The following is a 15,815-nucleotide window of genomic DNA, read 5'->3' as shown; positions in this document are numbered from 1 at the left end:
TGTCTGATTCTTCCTTTCAGCAACTCCATTATGTTGTGGTGAGTATGAAGCTATCAAATATCTTTTAATGCCAAGCTCCTCACAGTACCTCATGAACTCGGCTGATGTGTATTCACCTCCTCTATCTGACCGAACAACTTTAATTTTTGTGCCCGTCTCATTTTCAACCATTACTTTAAATTTCTTAAATACTCCAAATACTTCAGATTTCTCCTTCAAAAAATAAACCCATATCTTCCGAGAGAAATCATCAATAAATGTTAAAAAATACCTCTTACCACTGAAAGATACATGAGTAATTGGTCCACAAACATCTGTATGCACCAGGTCGAGTTGTTCCTTCACTTCATACTCAGTTCTGGTGCTTGCTGAGTACACAATCTTCACATAAATTCTTCTTAAATTCTATGTGTGGCAATCCACGCACCATTTCTTTCTGTACTAGCTCGATCAACCCTCCAAAGTGCAAATGGCCGAATCAAAAATGCAACTTCATTGCTTCATCCTCGACATCGAGTTTCAAACACCTCAGCTCTAGTTTATACATTCTGTTTTGTTTCATTTCTACTCGGGTAATAAGGTGTCCGAGTTTATCCCTCAACTCCAGCACTCGATCTTTCATGATGACTGAGTACCTCTTTTTCCATTAACTGTCCCCACACTCAATATGTCGGTTTTGAGGTCGGGTATGTAGTACACATTCCGAATTGTCCCAATTCGTCCATTCTTTTGAGAAAAACATATCGTACCTCGTCTTTTTACCATCACCTTGGAAGCGTCTCCAAATGACACATGTCCAGCTTCAATTTTGGAGAGCTCGTCATACTTTCATCTCCATACATATGGTTACTAGCTCTAGTGTTTAGATACCAGATCGAGTTATTTTGGACATGCAAACCAATCTCGGTGTTTGTGCTAGAGTTCGAACCAAGCTCGATATCCGAGCTCCTTGTTAGCAAAATCTCATCCTTATTAGTTTCCTCCCTTTCCAAATTCTTCATATCATGTGTCGAGCTCTTCACATCATGTGCCGAGCTCGCTTCGCTACTAGCCTTCAATAGTATTCCAGCTTGTTCTTCAACCTCTTCTGTAAGAAGATTGGTTGATTCATTTCTCCTATTTTGAGACCGACAATCCTTTGCAAAATGACTTGTCTTACCACAATTATAACACTTGATCGATCTACACTCATTTGCGTAGTGATCGGGCTTGTCGCACTTGTAGCATTCACCATTGTTGCCTGACCGACCTCCTCTGCCTTCACCTCCACCTCGGTCCGCCAATTTTGCAGGCTGGAAGCGCCGTCTTCGTAATCATCTCGACCTTGACCACTACGTCCTTAACCTCTGCTTCCAAGACCATAGTTTTGACTCCCATGATCTCTTCCTCCTTTGCCCCGAGTGTTCTGAGTTCCAAACACCTTTTTCTCCTTGAAATTTGTCCTTGCTTGGAGAGCTTGGCCAAAGTAGTCCTCATTCGTCTTTCTTCTTTTTTGTTCATAGGCTTCTAGAGACCCAGCAAGCTCCTTCATTGTGAGCTTTGAGAGGTCTTTGGATTCTTCTATAGCACACACAATGTTGTCGAAGTTAATTGTCATTGACCTCAAAATTTTCTCCACAACTCGGTTTGCAGGCAACGACTCCACATTCTTGCCAAGTTGGTTTGCCACAGTCTCCACCCGAGATATGAACTTGGTTACCCCTTCGTTCTCCTTCATCAACAACCTCTCAAACTCTCCTCCGAGAGCTTGAAGACGAACTTGTTTCACGCAGTCATCTCTCTTATATGTTTTCTCCAAGATCTCCCACGCCTCTTTTGAAGTCGTAGCATTTCCTAACTTCTCAAGGTCTGTGTCGTCCACAGCTCGGTACAATGCATACATAGCTTTCCTATCTTTGACTCCTATTTTTTTAAACGCAGCAATTTGAGCGACTGTTTGTTCATCAAAATCCTCTAGTTCTTCGAAGCCACCTTGAACTACATCCCACACGTCTTGGGATCCGAGGTAGGCCTTCATCTGCATGCTCCACTTATCGTAGTCAGATTTTTGTGTCAGCTGGAGTAAGGACATATTGTTGGCCATCACTCACTTTTTTCACTCTCAGACACTCAAGCTAACTGGCTCTAATACCACTTTGTTAGCAAAGGCACTCTATTTCTGAAAATATGATTTACTTCACTTGTGTATTTCATATGAGCAAGACACTACAATTTATAGAACTTACATTTGGCTTTTCATCTGCAAGTCATAATGTCTCCAATTATTATAAAAACATAACACTAATCACCATTAACATCCGAAACATAACACATAAAACTTTTGACTTTTGCTCTCCTAAAACATCACAAATGTAACCACTCATAAAGTTTGCTCAATAACTCCTAATTTAAGTTTACCCTAACAGATTCGTCCACACTGGCAATTATCTTCTATCATAAAGATAAAGAAAACTGAAAGGTCCAATTTTTTTGTTCCTCTCTTCTTGGTTTAGCCAAACTTCTTCACTTTTTCAAGCTTTTCTTGCCATCTTCATGCAATGCTTGGCTTGGATTTTTGTGCTTTTGATAATTTCTTATTTTTGGATTTATCTTTAAGGTGTCATGAAGCTTTAACCAATTTATTTTCACACCTCCATGAGCTCAACTTAGCTGCAGCTGCACTAACACACCTCAAAATATCCAAAGAACATTTATGCAACTAAAAAGCTATTTTTAACATGTTTTTGTATCTCATGCTCAATAAACCCAATTATAGGAAATCCAAATTAAATCAATCTTTAAGCACACAAATTCAATTAAAATACCCATAATTAAACATTAAATGAGGGCAAAAATACGCACTCATCACACTCGTATACATATGATTTTCCATGTGTCACAACTGAAAAAAGTTGTTGGCTCACATGAAGTGCAGATTGATTTACCAAAGCAACTACAAGTGCAAACGTCTACTTGTTTGCCAAGCAAAGTTCTTGACAAAAGGAGTGTACACCAAGCTAAACAAGGGGATTCTGTTAAACAAGTGTCGATCTAGTTGCAGAATGGGGTCTTGACACAACCACTTGGGAAGACGTGACTATTATGCAATACCAGTCCCTGATTTCTGTTGGGTAAACTTAAATGTAGGTAGTTGGAAATAGCTATATTAATTTTCTAGGAGATTATAAAATAGCTATATTAATGAATGTAGTTGAAGGGTCATGTCCAAAGGCCTATAAAAGGACCATGTAGTGCTTCATTTCAAAATACAACACTGAATACAAAGAGTGTCTATCCAGAGAGACTTGTTTGTCAACAAATTGGCATAAGAGCTTGAGAGCCTGAGTGTTTGAGTGAGTTAAAGAGTTTGATCGAGATGGTCAGCTTAACTAACAGCATGCCCCTGCCGAAGTTATCAAAAGGCATCAACTATGATAACTGGAGCCTGCAGATGAAGGCTCTCCTTGGTTCCTAAGAAGTATGAGAGGTGGTCGAAAATGGGTACCAAGAACTAGAGGACAATGGAGAAATGACGATAGCCCCGTTTGCTACGTTAAAAGCAACACAAACAAAGGACAAAACGGCTCTCTACGGCTGTACCAGTTGTTGATGAGTCCGGCTTTAAGAAGATAGCAAATGCTATGTCTTCAAAAGAAGTGTGGAATATTCTAGAGAAGGCATGCAAAGGGGATAACCGTGTGAAGCAAGTTTGGCTTCAAACTTTCAAAGGTAAGCTTGAAAGGATGAGGATGAAGGAAGATGAAGGGGTTGCCGAGTATGTCTTCCGAGTTGAGACCGTAGTGAATTAGCTTGGTAGAAATGGAGAGACGTTGCCTGCTTGCCGAGTGGTGGAGAAAATCTTGAGGTCGTTAACTGATGACTTTGAGAATATAGTTTGCGCAATAGAGGAATTCAAGGACTTGACAGCGCTCTCAGTGGAAGAGCTTGTTGGGTCGCTTGAAGCGCATGAGCAGCGAAGAAGGAAGAAGAAGGAGGAGTCCCTTGATCAAGCATTCTAAGCAAAGACAACCATTAGGGAGAAGAAGGTTCCTTATACTCAGAACACTCAAGGTCGAGGTGGTAGAGGAGGATATGAAAGAGGTCAAAAATAGGTGGCCAACAAAACTGGCGTGGTCGAGGACAAGGTGGAGGTCGTGGTGGTAGAGGTCAAGGAGGTCAGTCAAACAACTCAGGAGTTGAGTGCTTTAAATGTGGTAAGTATGGTCATTTTGCCAAAGACTGCTACTCAGGAGTCAAATGTTACAATTGTGGGAAGGTTAGACATTTCGCGAAGGATTGTTGATCTGAAAGCAAGAAGGAAACGAACTTCCTTTCTGAGGATGTTGATGAAGAAGGAATATTGATGATGTTCAGGAGATCAGGTGCCGAGCTAAGTCCATGTTGTTCTAACAACTCAGTTTGGTACCTTGATACAAGAGCAAGCAACCATATGTGTAGGGACGAAAATCTCTTTATGGAGCTCACTAAAGTTGAGGCTGGACACGTATCATTTAGAGATGCATCAAAGGTGGCAGTAAAAGGTCGGGGTACAATGTGGTACCTGCAAAAGAACAACCGAGTTGGAGAAATCAAAGACGTGTACTATATACCCAATCTCAAGAGCAACATATTGAGCATGGGCCAGCTGATGAAGAAAGGTTACTCGGTTCTGATGAAAGACCGAATACTATACTTGAAAGATAAGTCAGATCGATTGATTGCCCGAGTAGAGGTGAAGAATAACAAGATCTACAAGCTGGACTTGAAAATAGTTCAAAGAAGTGCTTGAAACTCGACGTGAAGGATGAAGCTATGATGTGGCATTTCTGGTTTGGTCACTTGCATTTTGGTGGGTTGGCCGAGTTAGTGAAAAAGGAGATGGTGCGAGGACTCCCGACTATGGAGTTTGAAAAGAAATTTTGTGAAGAGTGCGTGCTCGGGAAGCATCCGAGGACCTCATTTCCGAGGACTATCGAGTACTGGGCAAAGGAACAACTCAGATTAATTCACACAAACATTTGTGGACCAATTACCCATGAATCTTTCAGTGGGAAAAGGTATTTCATTTCTTTCATAGATGATTTTTCAAGAAAAACATGGGTGTATTTTTTGAAGGAGAAATCTGAGGTGTTCCAAGTGTTTAAAAGATTTAAAGCAATGGTTGAAAAGGAGACCGGCATGCTTATCAAATCTGTTAGATTTGACTGAGGAGGCGAGTTCATCTCATCCGAACTCATGAAGTATTGTGAGAAGCAAGGAATAAGGAGATTTCTGACAACACCATACTCACCCTAATAGAATGGAGTAGTTGAGAGGAAAAATCTAACCATACTTGACATGGTTCGAACAATGTTGAAAAGCAAGAATGTACCTAAGGAGATCTGGGCGGAAGTAGTGCAATGTGCCATCTATGTGCAAAATAGATGTCCACATGCTAAGCTGAACGAGAAGACACTGCAAGAAGTCTGGAGTGGAAGAAAGCCAGGTGTGTCTCACCTCAAAGTGTTTGGCAACATTGCTTATGGTCATGTCCCAGCTCAACAAAGGACCAAACTTGAAGATCGGAGCAAGAAGTACGTGTTTATTGGGTATGATGAAAAAACCAAGGCGTATAGGTTGTTCAACCCAATAACAAAGAAGGTGATTATGAGCCGAGATGTTCAAGTTGATGAAGAGAGTGAGTGGAAGTGGAACAACTCGGAGAAGGAGTCTAGAAGCTTGGAGATAGATACACCACAAGTTGTGAGAGATCATGAGACTTCTGATGAAGAAGATGAACCTCTACAGCCTAGAGTGCGAAACTTGCAAGACATATACAACTCGACTGGCGAAATACATGTTATATGTTTCCTGGTAGATTCAGAAGACTTTGAGCTTTGAAGAGGTTGTGCAGGAGGAGAAGTGGCAAAAGGTGATGAATGAGGAAATCGGATCAATCGAACGCAACAACACGTGGGAGCTAACCGATTTGCCCAAAGGAGCTCAACCTATTGGCGTAAAGTGGGTGTACAAGAAGAAAACAAATGCTGATGGTGAAGTCGAGCAATATAAAGCCTGGCTCATAGTGAAAGGGTACAAGTAGAAGGAAGGAATAGACTATGACGAAGTATTCGCTCCCGTGACGAGGATGGAAACAATCAGGTTGTTGATTTCCTTAGCAGCTCAACACAAATGGACAATCTTGTAGATGGATGTGAAGTCAGCATTTTTGAATGGAGTCTTGGAGGAGGAAGTATATGTTGAACAACCACTTGGATACATGCGAAGAGGCGAAGAGAAGAAGGTGTTGAGATTGAAGAAGGCACTTTGTGACCTGAAGCAAGCTCCACAAGCATGGAATGAAAGAATCGACACTTACTTCAAGAAGAATGGGTATGAGTAGTACCCTTATGAACATGCTTTTTACATAAAGAAGAAAGGAGAAGATGTGATGTTTATTGCCCTCTATGTTGATGACCTTATCTTCACGAGGAATAATGTTAAGCTGATTGAAGCATTTAAAGAAGTGATGAAAGAGTTCGAGATGACCGACTTAGGTCTTATGAAGTATTTCCTTGGTTTGGATGTCATTCAAGGGAAGGACGGTATCTTTGTGTCACAGGAAAGGTATGCTAAGGTGGTCTTGAAGAAGTTTAAGATGACAAGTTGTAACTCGGTTTCCACCCCTATGGAACCGGGCATAAAACTTTCTAAATATGCAGATGGAGACCGAGTTGATGCGAGCAAATACCGAAGTCTGATTAGAAGTCTCAAGTATCTTACAAATACTAGTCCAGATTTAATGTTGAGTGTTGGAATAGCAAGTCAGTATATGGAGGAATCGAGGTATACTCAATGGAAGGCCCTAAAGAGAATTCTAAGGTACGTGAGAGGAACAGTGTATACTAGGACGGATGATTACTGACTAGTCGGCTACTCAAACAGTGATTGGTGTGGAGATGTTGATGACCGAAAAAACACGTCTGGATATGTATTCTTGATGGGGAGCATGGCGTACACCTGGCTTTCAAAGAAACAGCCCATTGTAACACTATCAACATGTGAAGCAGAGTACGTTGCAGCATCCAGGAGTGTCTGCCATGCAGTTTGGCTTAGAAACCTTCTAAGCAAACTGGAATTGAAGCAAGAAAAGGGAATTGTGATCCGAGTTGACAAAAAGTTGGTCATTGAATTGGCAAAGAACCCGATCAATCATGAGAGAAGCAAGCACATTGATGTTCGATTTCACTTCATCTGAGAACAAGTGAAAGAAGGAAATCTAGAGTTGGAGCACGTCGAAAGTCGAGCACAAGTTACAGTTATGTTTACAAAGTCGCTGTCATCCTCTCTGTTCGAGAACAACAAGATGATACATGGAATGAAGGACAAGAAGAGCATTTAAGTTTACAAGAGGATTTTGTTGGGTAAACTTAAATGTGGGTAGTTGGAAGTTGCTATATTAATTGTCTAGGAGATTGTAAAAGGTTGAGAGTGGGTCTAGCTATGATTAAGCATGCTATAGAGTTCATTAATTGTGAGTTAGGTAGTGGTTATATTTAATGAATGTAGTTGAAGGGTCATGTCCAAAGGCCTATAAAAGGATCATGTAGTGTTTCATTTCAAAACACAACAAATTTGAATACAAAAAGTGTTTATCCATAGAGACTTGTTTGTCAACAATTTCAACCTTGAGGATAAGGTTGTTGGTCCAAGAAGGGGTAATGTTAGGGAGTGGAAAGTGTATGTTAGGAGGAAAAAAATAGTTAATAACATAACTAACTGTTAGTTATGAGAGGATAGTCTTTGTTATATTAGAAGAAGACTATATATAGGGATGTGATAGGGTGATGGGGTAGAAAGAGGATTAGAGGAAAGTTGGCAGGTTTGGTTACATCCTGTGAAGGAAGGGACATATTTTCTGTAATTCTCTGTGATTTGTGAACGAAGGGATACGACTGGCTTATACCGTTATCAATTCAGTGTTAGTTTGTGGGTTCTTTCATTACAGAACCTAACAGAAGTGCTCATGAAATCACATATTCATTCATGCTGGTAATTAAGTATTGCGGAAGGATGACTCCAATGTTAATTGAGTAAATAGTTTTTTACTTGAAAATGGTCATTCAATCATAAATTAAAACTATAAAGCTTTTACAGGATTAATACATCAAAATTACTCTAATATTTTCCTCTGGTTAATTTAGAAAGTAAACAGGTTGAGCGTAAGCATGATAGTATACATGGCGCAATATCCTACACTAGTGACTTTTTTTTATATAAGTTCTTTCTAATGGAAAAAGAAATTAAAAAGTGGAATCAATTTTTTCCATAAATTAAAATTAGTCTACATAGGAATTAATTTAAAAAAAAACATTATGTATTGATTAAATTTAGTATATTAACTTGTCTAGTTATTTTTGAGTTATTTTCAATTTTGTCTTCTTTAAATTTCAATACTAACAAATCAATTTTTCTCTTCACACTCAGATTTAAGATCACCATTGGTGGTGGCATCAAGCATTGGGGGGCAATGAAAATCTTTAAAATAACTACGTCACAAGCATAATTCAATTTCATAAAATATCTAATTTCTAGACACTTTTATATAGGTCTAAGCAATATTCAAATTGATACAATTTGGATTAATATGATCAATTTAGTATAACCAGGGGTGTTAAAGTAAGTCAATCCGTGACGGGTTGGCTCATTATGGATTGAGCTAAAATAAGACTAGTTCAATTTGGCTCACTTTTTTGTAAATCAGGACTTTTGTAACTTTTGTAACCTGACTTGACTCATCACGGGTTGGTGGGTTAGTGGATTGGTTCACTTACGATTTTTTTTATAATTTATTTTATATATTTATTACATTACAATAAGAGTGAATTTACTTAATTTATTATTTATAATAGTGAAATCAAATTGTACGTCTAATCATCGGAAATATGATTATAAAGATAATAAAATATTAAAGTATTAACGTTATAAAGAAATTAATTAAACATTCAAACTATTTAAATATTATTAAGCAACCTTCTAATATGTAAAAAATATGAAATTGTGAACCTATACAATTAAAAGTAGTAAGAAATTATAAAAAAAAATTAAAAATTGTAAAAAAATATTTGTGGGTTAAGTAGGTCAACTCACCTTCAACCCGACTCGAGCTTGTTTAATCTGTGGGTTAAGTGAATCAGATTCAGTTCGACCCACCTTTGAAAAAACTAAATTTTTCTCAACCTAATCCGACTTGAACTTATGGTGAGCCAGATTGATTCATGGATTGGAAGTTATTTTGACATCTCTAAGTATAACTCAAATTTAATATTTTGAAATGTGTATTTGACTATTTAATTTATCACACGTCAGTTAGATATGTGTTAATCGGATGATATATTAGTTCAGATGGATTATTTAGATTATAGATTTATATAAAACCAATTTGAAAGGAATATATATGTTTTTGGTTTTAAATAAATGAAATAAATCTAATAAATTTTTAACTCAAAAAATTTACACGTGTGATTTCAATTGTGATGGTTATGATTTGACATAGCTTATTATTAAATTTCAACAAAAAATATCGTACCAATAATGAAGTTTAAAATATAACTACAAATTTATATTAAAAAATAAATTTGGTTTGGATCAAATATCCATAAAATTCTGAAGCATTATATATTACTATTAATTATTTATTTTACTCAATTTCTTTTATTCAATATTATTCATTCACGCAATTTAATTGTAATTAAATTTATTTTGAATTTGTAAATGTTTTTGCTCAGGCGTACTTCTATAATATTTTACTGTGATTAGTTACAATTATACATTGAATGGGAAGTTAATACATGCTAAAAACTTGGAATGATTTATCGCTAACTCGTGACTTTCATTATAATACTACCGTTGCATCTAACACTTGTTAGACAAAACCTATAGTTAAAAATTAGAAGACAACTCATTTTTTAGTTAAATATATGCATTACTATTTCATTGTAATTTGACTTACCATATTTACACATTAAAAAATAATTAATGCACCATGTAATAATAATAATCTCTTTAATTATTAAATATAGGTTACTTATATTTCGAGCTTCTCATAAATATAAAGCTCAAATTGAGGTCTCTGTTAATTTTTTATTTTATTTTTGTCTTCAAAACTTTAAATAATTTTTTTTAAATGAGTAGCTGTAATTAGATTTTTCTTTTAATTACATAGTATAACATAGAGTTATCAAAATGGGTTGAAATATGAGCCAATTCGATCCACAGAGGTTCGGGTTGAGTTAAAATATTTTTACTGTATAGGGTGCCTGTGTACATCCCATTAATTAAGTACAGTAGGGAAGCTTGGGAGGGATGTACTCGGACACAGGCACGGTAGGAAAGGGTGTTATTCAAGATAAGGCACAGTCATTAAAGGAAGATGGGGAGAAAGTATGATGGGCTCACTGTGGTGCGGTCAGATACATATATCCCGGCCCAATTTCCGTGAACACCACGACCTAGTGGCTAGGTACATCTCGGCCACTGGAGTCAAGGCGCGTTATGTGGCCTGACAGGATAGCAAGCGTATCTAGGACTAGAGGCCGGGTACATGCCGGCCTTAGGTGCTTGATACATCTCGGCCCAAGGGACTTGGTACGTAATGGGCCGGCAGCACAGAGAGGTAGACTTGTTCCAGTGATGGCAGAGATAAAACACAGGTCCAAGGGCTCAGAAGTTCAACATTAATGAGAATTTGGAAATGTTACCATTAAGGTCTGGGGCAGTTACCATATTGATTAGATTCCTTAGTGCTTAATGGGAGAAGAAAACCACCCTATAAGTAATCAAGTTGGGAATAATGCCAGGTAATATAAGGGACAGTTCACTGACTGACAGGAGGTATTCAATCTAAATTTCATATAGTGCACAGAGAATATTGAGTATTTTCTGACTTAGGCATCAGAGTGCTTGCAGGTACCCCACTCCCGACGGTGGATCAGAATCAGCTGTAAGGAGAGGAGATGAGGAGACGAGGAGAAAGAAGGCTGAAGGCTCTTGAGATTGCTAGGTTCCTACCATACAAGAACATTTTGGTGCCCACCATGGGGCCAAGCTATTCTCAAGGGACATGGAGTCGACAAGAACAACGATAGATCACGGTGCAGCCCTAGCCGAGATACGGCGACAGATGCAGGTAGAGATGCAGCGACAATTAGAAGAAATAAGGCGCAAAAGCGAGGAAGAAATCAATGCCTTGAGGGCAGAGAACCAAAGAATTAGGAGACAGACAAAGCGCACGGTGAGAAGAAGAGAGATGCCACAGGAAGAGGAGGAACAGGAAAAGACGTCACACCAGGAGGAGTCTAGAGCTCAAACCAACCCTAACCAAATTGGTGCGCGAGCAGGAACACCCAGGTGTCACCCCTTCGTGGATGGCATCATGACGGCCGACCTCCTCGCACGTTGGAAGGGACTCACTATGATCAGTATGATGGCACCACAGATCCGGAGGAGCATATAGACATTTTCACCACTCAGGTGGGACTGTACACAACAGAAGATGCGATCCTCTGTCACTTTTTCCCAACATCGTTAAAGGGTACGACGCTCCGTTGGTTTACCCGACTTCCTCCCAACTCCGTCGACTGTTTTGATACGCTGACGACACGATTTAGTATTCAGTTTGCCACTAGCAAACCTCACCACCACCTTACCTCTTTAGCACTGGTGAATGTGTGTCAGGAGAAAGAAGAGTCATTACGTAATTTCATAGAGCGATTCGAGAAACTGTCCTTGAACATCAGCAATTTGAATCTAGAGGTGGCCATGCATCATCTAATTACAGCCCTTCGACCAGACCCATTTGTGGACAGCTTGTGTAAGAAACACGTGGCTAATTTGGACAAGCTCCGAACGAGAGCTACAAAATTTATGCAAATGGAAGAGTTGAAGGAATTTCGCAACACCACTCACGGGGAGACCCACGACAGGAAACACCCTAAGAAAGACAGGGCAACAACCTCCAGATCGGGCTCTAGGTTCCAAGAATAGAGACAACCAAAGTATAACAGGTATACCCCGTTGATATCCAACAGGGCACGGATTCTAGAGGAGGCCCTTAATGCCGACCTTATATCCCCTCCAAGGAAGGTTCCAACTCCCCCTCATGCGGATACCACGAAGCACTGTCGCTACCACCGGAATTATGGTCATACTACGGAAGAGTGTTTCACGTTGAAGGATAAGATCGAGGATCTGATACAAGCTGGACACCTCAAAAGGTTTGTAAAACGTGAAGATGGGGGATTTTCATCCCGAAAGGAGGACCGAGAAGGAGGAAATGAGAGGAAGGAGTACAGGGCACCAGCATACGAAAGAGATGAGCAACGTGATGCACAAGAAAAGCCACTGCGGGGAGTTATCAATTACATTGCAGGGGGTTTCGCTGGCAGAGGCTCAACTGCGTCTGCCAGGAAGAAATATGTACGAGCAATTCAAAGCGTGAATGCAGTTTTGATATATCCGCGTAGGCGTATGCCGCCTATCACCTTTCGGGACGACGATTTTCATGTTCTTGACCCCCAACATGATGATCCGATGGTAATATCGGTGGAAATCGAAGACTTTGCCGTCAGGAAAACCCTCGTGGATCAGGGGAGCTAGGTGGATATCCTCTATTGGAGAACTTTCAAAAAGTTGAAAATCTCAAAAGCAGATATTCAACATTATTCGAAACCTATAGTTGGCTTTTCAGGTGAACAGGTGGACACGAAAGGCTATATCAATCTTTTCACTAAGTTCGGAGGAGGAAAGGTGACGAGGACGGTAAAGATCAGATACCTCATTATCGATGCACACACATCGTACAACATACTATTAGGCAGGGCCTCTCTTAACACGTTGGGTGCAGTTGTTTCTACGTATCATTTAGCAATGAAGTTTCCTTCTGCGTCCGGAGACATTATCACCATACACGTGAATCAACCCACCGCGCGTAAGTGTTATGCATATAGCTTGAGAGGGCGGCCCAAGTCACCCCCAAGACGCGCAATACACAACATTGAGAAGACATCACGGATCGAGGGCGTAGACTTAGATCCTTGCTTCAACGATGACACACGGGTCGAACCAGTTGAGATTACAGAGAAACACAACTTCGGGGAGGGGCTCAAGTATACTTATGTCGGTAAGGCTAACGTGGATGCCACAGAGCTGAAATAGACGTTGAACGAACATGCCAATTTGTTCGCCTAGAGTGCAGCCAACATGCTTGGAATTGACCCTCGAGTTGCTTGTCATAGATTGTCTGTTTACATAGAGGCGAAACCGATCACTCAAGAGAGGTGAAAAATGGGGGGAGAGAAAAGGGACGCAGCCAAGGCCAAGGTGTAGAAATTGCTCTCAGCAGGCTTCATTACAGAAGCTACGTATACCACTTGGTTAGCCAACGTGGTGTCAGTCAAAAAGTCCAATGGTAAGTGGTGAATGTGCACGAATTACACAGACCTTAATAAGGCTTGCCCCAAAGACACTTACCCTTTGCCCAGTATCGACCGGCTTGTCGATGGTGCAGCTGGCCATAGAGTACTTAGTTTCCTGGATGCCTATTCTGGCTACAATAAATACCTATGTACTTAGGTGACAAGGAGAAGACAGCTTTCATCACGGAAGAGGCCAATTTCTACTATGAGGTCATGCCCTTTGGCTTGAAAAATGCAGGGGTGACGTATCAGAAGCTGATGGATCGGGTTTTTCATCATCTTATTGGAAGGTGCATGGAGGTTTATGTGGATGACATGGTGGTGATGTTTGATTCACTCGAGCAGTATATCAAAGATCTAAGGGAGGTGCTACACACAGTGCGTCGATATGACATGCGTCTGAATCTTGAGAAGTGCGTGTTCGGGGTCACAAGAGGAAAATTCTTAGGCTTCATGCTAACGCACCGAGGTATTAAGGCCAACCCAGACAAGTGCCAAGTTGTGCTAAATATGCGTAGTCCTGCAAACATCAAGGAGACACAGAGGATGGTGGGACGCTTAGCGGCACTGTCACGATTCATGCCGACACTAGCTGAGAAAACACAGCCCATACTTAAACTGATGAAGAAAGCCTGTAAGTTTCCGTGGGATGAACATTGTGAGCACGCGTTTGTTAACTTGAAGGAATATTTGTCTTCACCCCAGTATTGCACAAACCTGCAAAAGGTAAACCATTTTTAGTATATTTGGCTATTTCTAATAATGTTGTAAGCACTGCTATAGTCCAAGAACACGATGGACAATAACAACTTGTTTACTTCATCAGTAGAGTTTTGCATGACGCCAAGCTACGCTACCAGACAGTTGAGAAGGTGGCATTGTCGTTAGTAGTCACAACCAGAAGACTACGACCATACTTTCAGGGCTTTGAGGCCATAGTGCGAACCGACTACCCAATACACAAAGTGTTGAGGAGACCCGATTTGGCAGGCCGTATGGTGGGATGGTCGGTTGAACTATACGAATTTCATATTCGCTGTGAAGTGCGGGGAGCGATCATAGCCCAATGCCTAGCCGATTTTTTTAATGAGTTGACTGGACATACAGAGCTGAATGATAATACGTGGACACTTTTCGTGGACGGCTCCTCTAACACTAAAGGAGGAGGGGCTGGTATAGTTTTGTAAGGTCTGAACGATCTTCTTCTTGAACAATCCTTACAATTCGGATTCAAAACCTCCAACAATCAAGCGGAGTACGAAACATTGATTGCTGGATTACACTTAGCAGTAGACATGGGCGTCGAGAACCTTACGTTCAAATCAGATTTGCAACTCCTAGTTGGACATATGGATGGTAGCTTTCAGGTGAAAGATCCTCTCCTCTTGCGATATTACCATGTTGTGAAGGGAATGTTGGGAAAATTCAAAATAGCACAGCTAGAACACATCAACCGCGCGTAGAACTCTAGAGCAGATCTACTCTCCAAGTTAGCTGCGGCGAAGATGAAGGGACAACATCACACAGTAATTCATGCTACTCTTAGTCAACTTACGGTCACCATGATAGATAGCAATGTCACAGAGGTCTCAAAAACAGAGGAAAATGGGTGGATGGCTCCTATAGTTCATTCATACAAAATGGTGAGGACAACGGGACCGACAATCCCGCAATCTGAAGGAAGGCTTCTCAGTTCATGCTCATAGGCGGCGAATTATATAAAAGGGGCTTTTCCAACCCTCTCTTAAAATGTGTGGCCGAAAATCAAACCCAGTACCTGCTGGACGAGTTGCACACATGCATTTGCGATTTTCATTCCGGTTCACGAGCCATGGCATCCCGCATTTTGCGAGCGGGGTATTATTGGCCTACTCTCAAAAGTGATTGCGACAGGTATGTCCAGCGATGCACTCGATGCCAACAGCATGGCAATCTCCTACACACGAAGCAAGAGGAACTTCATGCCATTATATCTCTATGGTCATTTGCTATGTGGGGTATGGACATCTTTGGACCTTTTAGTCCTGGGAAGGGATAGGTCAAGTTTCTGTTGGTAGTAGTCGATTATTTTACCAAACTGATCGAAGCATAACCTCTCGCTACAATCACGGCTCAACAGGTACAAAAGTTTGTTTGGCGCAATCTAATCTGCAGGTTTGGCGTCCCAAAAAGCATTGTAACAGACAATGGGCGAAAATTCATTGATAAAGGGCTGGCTGACTTTTACAAGGGACTCCATATTCGTCATGTTACTAGTTCGGTGGAGCATCCGCAGACAAATGGCCAAGCAGAGGGTGCAAGCAAAGTCATATTGAGGGAGTTGAAGAAACGACTAGGGGACGCGAAAGGCAACTGGGCAGATGAACTATTGGAAGTTTTGTG

The 15,815-nt window shown here is 40.5% G+C and overlaps 2 protein-coding genes across 2 annotated transcripts; both read left to right on the top strand.

The window, feature by feature from the left end:
- Window positions 1-4,199: 4,199 nt before the first annotated feature.
- LOC146884652 (uncharacterized) lies at window positions 4,200-4,768 on the top strand. The gene is made up of 2 exons (XM_085675959.1): window positions 4,200-4,255; window positions 4,354-4,768. Exons 1-2 carry the CDS (start codon window positions 4,200-4,202, stop codon window positions 4,766-4,768), a joined length of 471 nt encoding a protein of 156 aa, XP_085532085.1.
- A 6,312-nt stretch (window positions 4,769-11,080) lies between these two features.
- LOC114191197 (uncharacterized) lies at window positions 11,081-12,615 on the top strand. Its single transcript, XM_028080377.1, has 3 exons — window positions 11,081-11,345; window positions 11,456-11,990; window positions 12,048-12,615. The coding sequence occupies exons 1-3, from the start codon at window positions 11,081-11,083 to the stop codon at window positions 12,613-12,615; spliced, it is 1,368 nt and encodes a 455-aa protein (XP_027936178.1).
- The last annotated feature ends 3,200 nt before the right edge of the window (window positions 12,616-15,815 follow it).

Source organism: Vigna unguiculata, chromosome 7, assembly GCF_037176805.1.
Source record: "Vigna unguiculata cultivar grain cowpea cultivar isolate G323 ecotype 2 chromosome 7, ASM3717680v1, whole genome shotgun sequence".
In the NCBI taxonomy this organism is placed as follows: domain Eukaryota; kingdom Viridiplantae; phylum Streptophyta; class Magnoliopsida; order Fabales; family Fabaceae; genus Vigna; species Vigna unguiculata.
Note: the sequence above shows the minus strand (reverse complement) of the source record. Positions and strands in the feature narration are given on the sequence as shown.